Source organism: Dipodomys merriami, unplaced genomic scaffold, assembly GCF_024711535.1.
Source record: "Dipodomys merriami isolate MVZ:Mamm:240054 unplaced genomic scaffold, mDipMer1.0.p SCAF_13, whole genome shotgun sequence".
Lineage (NCBI taxonomy): Eukaryota > Metazoa > Chordata > Mammalia > Rodentia > Heteromyidae > Dipodomys > Dipodomys merriami.
Window position 1 is genome coordinate 16631847 of NW_027202604.1, and position 8421 is coordinate 16640267.

Sequence of the window (8421 nt, forward strand, 5' to 3'; positions counted from 1 at the left end):
TACCAAACTAAGGCCATCCACCCTAAGACCAACCAACTGTTGTGTTATAACCATCCTGATCTTAGTAGATGAACAATAAATTTATCCAGGTGACCAAAAGATAGTCTCAACACTTCTTGATTACATATGCTGATGTACATGCAGAAGACATCTTTTTACATTGACAATAATGCCTCTTCTACATGGCATCAATTGTTAAAAACTAGTCATTTTCAAACAAGATACAGGGGTATGATGGTAAGGGTCTATGGAGGCTAAGAATTAGGCCCACAATACATATTCACAATTTAGTCTTCCCTCTAAAAAGGCACTATAACCCAGAAGTCTACAAACTTCAATTCCCAGTAAATAGCTTGAAGTTCATTTTTAATTTTCAAATGGAAAAAAATGTAATCAAATCTACAGACATCTTACTTTACAATTTCTTATCATTATTACTTAGAAAATCCTTCTTTAATCTTGTATCAATTAAATCCATGTCTAAATAGGATAAAAAATTCATATTTAAAATTTTAATAGTGGGCTGGAGTATATCTTAGTGGTAGAACTTGTGTAACATGCTTGAGACCCTGAGTTCAATCTCTGACACCACATAAACAAAGAACAACAAAATTTCCAATGACTTAAATACTTAACTATTCAACTATTTTTTTCAAAGTAAGATATTCCTGACAGTATCTCATTAAACCAACCTAACACATTTTGCTTAGCCATTCCTAATGTAAATAACTTCTAAAAGGAAAAGACTCTGTCATAACCCACTCAGACCTACTCAGGAGGCCAGCCCAGACAATATCTCAATCAATAAGCCAGGAGAGGTAGTATAAGTCTGTGATCCCAGCTAAGCAGTATGTCAAGGATCATGGTCCAAAGCCTAACCTGAGCAAAACATGGGACCTCATCTGAAAATTAACTAAAGCTAAAAGGGCCAGGACATAGATCAAGTGGTAGAGTTCTTTGTTTAGCAAGCATGAAGCTCTGAGTTGAAAACCCACTATTACATAATGGGCACTGGTGGCTCACACCTGTAAATCTACCTATTCAGAAGGCTGAGATGAGAACATTGCAGTTCTAAAGCCAGCCCACACAGGAAAGTCCATGAGACTCTTTATCTCCAATTAACTACCACAAATCTAGAAGTGGAGCTTTGGCTCAAGTGGTAGAGCTTTGAGCAAAAAAACTCAGGGACAGCATTCAGACCCTAAGTTCAAGCCTCATAGGGGGAGCTGGAGGGAAGTACTACAAAAAAGAAATAAGCAGATAGTGAATATTACTGAAAATAGTAATATACATATGAAAATTATATATACATATGCATATTTCCACCTGCAATACATTTAAATATTAGCATTTTGCCTTTCTTTTTCTGTTATTAGTTCTCACTCCCCTATCCTAAACCCAAATCTTCAACTTGCTCCTACTCTTCTCTACTTTTGCTTTAAAGCTTATCATTAACAAGTACTCATTGGGAATTTGGACAAAAATACATGAATAGAGTTCTATACCTTCAAACTCCTAAAAGCAGTGGCATGCAATGGAAAGCACTGGTACCAAAATGGAATTTTATGCCTAAATGGATATGTCCTCTTATAGAACCAAGGACCATGCCTCAGTTTCTGATGCCATAATATAAGTGCTTATAATGATCTAACAGCTGTCTTTCTCACAATGTTCTTTCTATAATCATGCTCAGTCCCTGTGTCATCTTTGCAAGGTTGCACTTCCAGTTCTTCTGTAGCTCTTCACTAATACTGGCTGAGCTCCCTCCTTCCCAGACTTTGACTCACTCCTTTAGCAACAGCTGGGAATGTGGCTCAGTGGTAGAGTGCTTGCCTAGCATGCATGAAGTCCTGGGTTCAATTCCTCAGTACAACATAGCTGGAAGTAGCACCGTAGCTCAAGTGGTAGAGTGCTAGCCTTGAACAAAAGAAGTTCAAGGACAGTGTCCAAGCCCTAAGTTCAAGCCCCAGGACTGACAAAAAAAAATCCTTTAGCAACTTCCTTATTGTGGCCCACAATTCCCAATATAGTCCTGCTTCTCCTTATTTCTTCAGGCTCACCTTGTCCCACACACTTCCTAGCCTACAAGTCTACTAAGAATACAAATGGCTTCACTGGTAAGTGTGGGCATCTCTTTTCCGCAGCTAATATCTCCCAAGCAGATATATAACTTCCATGTTTGACTGTTGGTCTCTCCCTTTCTTCTCTTTCTTTACACACTTAAACACACACACACATACACATACCCCTAAATGTGGTCCCATGTTACTTTTTTTTCCTTAAAGTGGTAGAAACTGAACCCAGGGCTTAACATACACAAGGCAAATATTCTCCTACTATGTAAGGCTAGCTACACAAAGTTAGTGCTCTACCACTTGGACCACAGCTCCACTTCAGGATTTTATTTTTTATTTTTTGGTGATTAACTAGAGATAAGAGTCTCATGGACTCTTGCTGGGTCTGGCTGTGAACTGCGATCCTCAAATCTCAGCCACCTGAGTAACTAGGATTTCAGATGCACTGGCATCTATCCACCTCCTAGTGTAGCAAGCAGTATTATGTGTATGATAAAATATCATTTTAACTACAGACCATAACTACTTCACTTCAATTTCCACAACTCATGGAAGAGAGAACATTTCTCTCTATGTGTGTCTGTGTGTATGTCAGTCTGTCATGGGGCTTGAACTCTGGGCCTGGGTGCTGTCCCTGAGCTCTTCAGCTCAAGGCAAGTGCTCTACCACTTGAGCCACAGCACCACTTCTTGTGGTTAATTGGAGATAAAAGTCTCATGGACTTTCCTGTCCAGGCTGGCTTCAAACCCCAATCCTCAGATCTCAGCCTCCTGAGTAGCTAGGATTACAGGCATGAACTACCAACACCTGGCTAGGAGAGAACTTTTCTATTTGTTTGCTAATCTCTCTAGAACAGTCTCTGGCTAAGAATACACACTATAAAAAATTTGCTTAATAATGGGCTGGGAATGTAGCTTAGTGGTTGAGTGCTTGCCTCACATGCATGAAGCCCTAGGTTCGATTCCTCAGAACCACATACACAGAAAAAGCCGGAAGTGGTACTGTGGCTCAAGTGGCAGAGCGCTAGCCTTGAGCAAAAGAAGCTCAGGGACAGTGCCCAGGCTCTGAGTTCAAGCTCTTGGACTGGCCAAAAAAAAAAAAAGCTTATTAAGTAGATATACCTCAAATTATTTCCATCCAACCACCAATACTTAATTATATGGAATCTGACTTATGAAACTGTAACCCCTTTGTACATCACCTTTATATAATAACAATAAAAATATAATACCTTTAAGTCTTTAATGATCTGCCAATTTATGAAAATGTTTATCAATAAAAGCATGCCCCTCTAGTAATATGGTCCTGCTGCTCAGTTCATTCTTTGGAAGTATCCCCTCCTCCTATAGCAAGAGTGAGCCTGATGGCCACTTCTTACTGAAACACTTTTTCCTGACCACAACTGACTGAACGAAAGAGGGCACTGACCTCTGCTAAGTGTGTGCATTAACCTTTGGCCTGGTTGCAGAAGAAAACACTAGTTTGGCTAAAATTAGTACCAAGGTAACTTGAAGTCAAACACAAGTAATAGAGGAACACAAACTGAGACTCTTGCAGACTCTGGCCTCAGCATGAAGAATGGAATCCACACACAAAAAGCAGTAGAGACAAAAGACCGTATATCACTAGAGACAAGGCAAAAATAAATAAATAAAAATCCTAGGGCTTTAAAAATCCATAGCAGTTATTCCTTATTTCCTGCACTTGGGTTCCAAGTTAGTAGTTAGATTCCTCATATTATTCCTTTTTTTAATGCATTAGAGAAGATATTATCAAAAATGCCCATTATTAATTGAAGTTGCCTCTTAGCAAAGAATTACAGATTTTAGTGTTGATAATTTTTATTTTTGGCCAAGTTTCCAACAATAAGCCTGGTATTCTCCCTCAAGAAAATAAGTTGGAAAAATGAGGTAATTCTGGATTCAGGTAATTATTGCTTTACTATATAATCAGGTTTCAAACTTAGAAATGACCAAAATTACAATTTCAAGCCTTGTTTCAAAAGAAAACCAGATTCATGTTGACACTTCTATAGCCACCTCTGGGGAAAAAAGGTAGTCAAATTCCCTATAGTTAAAATACCTTTTTTCTCTTCTAATATTTCCTTAATGCCTCCTTCACTTAGAACAGGACCCTTACAGGCATTTAATGCCAGGTGAATCATTCCACTACATTCACACAGGTTTATCAAGAGTTGGAACTGCTCCCATTCAGGCCCTGGTGTTTGAATCAAGAGTAAAAGTCATTCTCTTCAATGATGTGACTAAAAAGGGCAACCTTACCTCCAAAAAACCAAAGAAGCAGAAGTCAATTTGCAGGGAGCCTGAAGCATGAACAAGACCCACAAAGTAAGACCAAAACTGGTTCTGAGCTCTACCCATTTTCTGAAGCAACAATGTGTGTTTTAACAGCCTTCAATACCTTTACGTCCTTACCCCAAGATCCCCTTTTCTGCTTGAGACAGCTTAGTCCCACTTTAGCCAGATTAGCCATTAAGGGTTTCACATCAGTTTTTTTTATTATTATTATTACAAAAGGATGAAAGATCTTCCACTAAAAACAAAAGGCTCGACTTCACAAAGGAAAACTCAGGGACCCTCTTCACTAACAATGAGGATTCCTAGAAAAATCAACACAACCAAAACACAGATTTTAATACATCTGTCTCTCAGGCACTCTTCCAAATGCTTTCCCAATACTGACTTAACAAATCCTTACATGGATGTCATGATAAAGGCACTGTTATAAAGAGGAGAAAGATAACTTGCCCAAAGGCTTATGAAGTCCAGGAACCTACATTAAGTAATAGTTTATGAAGCTAGGACTCTACAACTTGGGCCACACTTCGAGTTCTACTTTTTGCTAGTTAACTGGAGATGGAGTGTAGTGAACTTTTCTACTCAGGATGACCACAGTCTTAGCTGTCCAGATCTCAGCCTCCTGCATCACCAGCATCTGTCTTGGTTATGCATTTTTAAGAAATATACAAATACTGTTATGGCAGAAAAGCTGCTTCAATAGTTCTTAAACCTTAGATTCAATGATTACATTTTTGCTAACACCAGTGGGTTCAGAATATTACTGCCCAAACTTAATCTATACCTATTCTGTAATTAATCTTCCTTTTGAGCGCCTTTGGTTGTTGGTTCTAGGATGTAGAGATGGAGGTATCATGTTACTTCTTCAATACAAGCCTACATTTCTGGCTGCATTCCAACCACCCCTCCTGTCCATTTGAACTAAAATACGGCCTCAAAGTAAGTGAATTTTCAACTATCTTCTTGTATTAACATATTAATTTTCATTTTAAAAGGGATAAGGCAAATATACATATTTCTCTCTCTGAAATTTCACTGCTTTACATTTCATCTAATGTGCTGATCTTTCTTTGGGCCCTTCATTAAGGAATCTAAAGTCAGTAATCCTTAATTTAGAAATAATGGCCTATCTATTAATCCAAGCAGTCCCTAGAAACACATTCAGAATTTTGTCTTAGTAAGCCTTTTTCTAGTAAACAGTTCATGGTTGTTTATTTGTAGAGGTTCAAGAAGCAAAGAAAAGGTTAAGAACTATGTGCCCAAATGAAGTGGTCTATGAGGAATGAAACTGAAATGAAATCCTTTAATGATTCACACTTTTGCAGCTCTTCAACTATGTTAAACATTCTGTTTATTTGGTCAAAAACAAGACAACACTCATATTACAAAACTGATTCACTTGAGGAGACTCCCTCCTTTAGCTATTTAAAAGTTCAATCAACTACTACAAGCCAATACTATAGTTTTCTAGTTAAATTCTATTTTGTTGTAGATATAACTTTCAGTAATTGTACCAATGTTTTCTTCAAAGTCTTTGGGAATTGCTGTTCTTACCTTTCTACGATAAAAAATTGCTCACGATTCACTCATTCTATCAACAAGTATTTACTGAATATCACTAGGCATCAGACACTGTATTTAACTCTATGAACTACTTAGATTAAGCCTTGGTTTTCCACTGAACTATTGTCTCAATTTCCAAATGCAGATTAGAGCATATGTTTACAGTTGCACTTCAATAACTAGCATGTTACCTAGATCTTAGTGGAAACTCAAATGTTTACTGAACTGGTAAAGACAGAAAAGAGGAGGGGACGGGAGGAAAGAGGTGGGAAAGAGAGGGGAGGGAAGGATGAGAGAAGAGAAGCAAGGTTAGATACAAAAGCAGCAGCTTCTTGCTTGCTTGCTTTCCTTCTTTCTTGCTCTTGTGCTCTCTCTCTCTCTCGTTTGTCAATCCTAGAGTTTGAACTCAGGGCCTGGGGACTGTCCCTGAGCTTCTTTTACCTCAAGGTTAGCACTTTACCATTAGAGCCACAGCAACACTTCTGGCTTTTTCTGTGTATGTGGTACTGAGGAATCGAACCCAGGAAGAGCAGTAGCTTTCTAGTCAACTTCCCCTACCAATTTTCTTAGTCAACTTAGGCCACCAAAGTCAAAATGAGATTAAAATTTGTCATTATCACCAAAAGAACAAAAACCAAAATATACTTCTACATATACATCCTTCTGACAATGCTTTTCTTGGCTACATAAAGACAATCTCGTATTACAAAAAGGACTCTAAACAATGTCAAAAATGAGTAAGACTGGAAGGCTTTTTTTTAAAATATAAGATGCTATAAAGATGGGAAATTTGACAGATTAACGAGCAAACAATTTTCCCTAGCTTCATCCTGACAGTAGCTTTCAGGCCTACTGTTTCAGATGCAGTCTTAAGAAATAATAGAGGATAGCGATACAGCATGGGTCTGGCATTCTTGAAACTCTAGATTGGATCCCTAACACGGAAGGGCTGTGAGGCAGCGTGCGTGCACACACCACACACAAACACACACACACACAAATGGGGAACAAAAAATAAGGAAAAGTAGAAAATGCATGCTGAGGCTAGCATTTCGGCTCATACTGAGTGCAAAGCTCTAAGTTACTGCAATCACCAAAACAAGCTACAGGCCTAGCACACTTGGCTGTGTAAATGTGGCTATTGCAGTTCACCAGATGCCAGGGGTGTTGTTCCATTCTTGAACCCCCCCCCCACACACACACACATCCTGCTGCAGGCGCTCCCGGGTGCTGCTGATCCTTGTTGGTTATTTCTGGGACGCTGGTTTTCTTTTTTTTTTTTTTTTTTTTTAAGACGAACATCAACGAGAATTCAGGAGGGGCCTAAAGAGAACTTTTCACCCCTAGCCGCAGCCCAAGATCCTCCCACGGCCCGGGTGGAGGGACCGGAGCCCGGCCAACCCGCAGAGGGGGCTGGCGGCCACGCCCGGATGCGCAGCCGCCGGGGTCCAGGCTCGCCCGCCCGCCCGCCCGCGGCTCGACCGGAGCCGCCCGGCGCGGGGGCGAAGCGCGGAGACCGGGTGCGGCCGGGCCTCACCTCCACCGCCTGGCCCAGCTCCAGGTCGAAGCCCACCACACACACGCAGTGCAACCAGGCCGAGAAACTGTCCCAGCGCAGCAGGCCCCGGCCGCGGCCGTCGTCCTCTTCATCGTCCTCCAGGGCAGCTCCCGCCGCCTCCAGGGCCGCCGTCTCGCGCCCCTCGGCCGCCACCACAGCCTCATCCAACGGCCCGCGGGAACCGGGCCCTAAGCCCGCCGGGCCCAGCAGAGCCATCCGCCACCCACTTGCCGCTCGTGCCGCCTCCGATGCGGACGGCGCCGCAGAGCGCGCTCGCAACCCCCACCCCCCCACCCCCGCGCACGCGCACGCGCACCACACGCTGCCGCAGCCGCCGGGGACCCACTTGGCCGGGGCGGGGCATCCGACCACGTGACCCTGGGAGTCTGGCTGAAAGCGAGTCCCTTCCTTTCCCTTCCCACTGGGGCCTGGACACCGGGATGCCACCCAGTCTCTGGTCGCGGACTGTCCAGCCGGCCCGGGCCTCCCTCTCCGAAAGCACTTTCAGGTAGAAACGGTGGCTTCTGAGTCGCCCACTTTCGCATTCCAGAGACCAGGCGATGAAATATTCCCAGAATGGCACTGTCCATACTTCCAGTAAGATACGATTAAATCACTAAGACAATGGTAACGACGGCTCATGTGTATCAGATATTTATTGTGTGCCAGGTGTGCCAGGTTCAAGTGCAAACATTGACACACTACTTTATTGGGTCTGCACACCACTGTAAGTTAAGTGTACACATTTCTCCTTTCTCTATTTCTTTTTTTTTTTTTTCATTTGCTTACTTTTTATTTATTTATCTGGTCCTGAGGCTTGAACTTAGTGCCTGGCTCTGTCTGAGCATTTGTGCTCAAGGTTACTGCTCTACCACTCGAGTCACAGATATACTTCTGACTTTTTGGT

General features: G+C 41.9%; 1 protein-coding gene across 1 annotated transcript in view; it reads right to left on the reverse strand.

Moving 5' to 3' along the window:
• The window catches only part of Dennd6a (DENN domain containing 6A), a 57532-nt gene extending 49751 nt beyond the window's left edge, over positions 1-7781 (reverse strand). The window contains exon 1 of the mRNA XM_070018744.1: positions 7494-7781. Coding sequence (XP_069874845.1) covers positions 7494-7730 — 237 coding nt within the window. The 5' untranslated portion in view covers positions 7731-7781. The remainder of the gene's footprint in view (positions 1-7493) is intronic.
• Between the last annotated feature and the right edge of the window lie 640 nt (positions 7782-8421).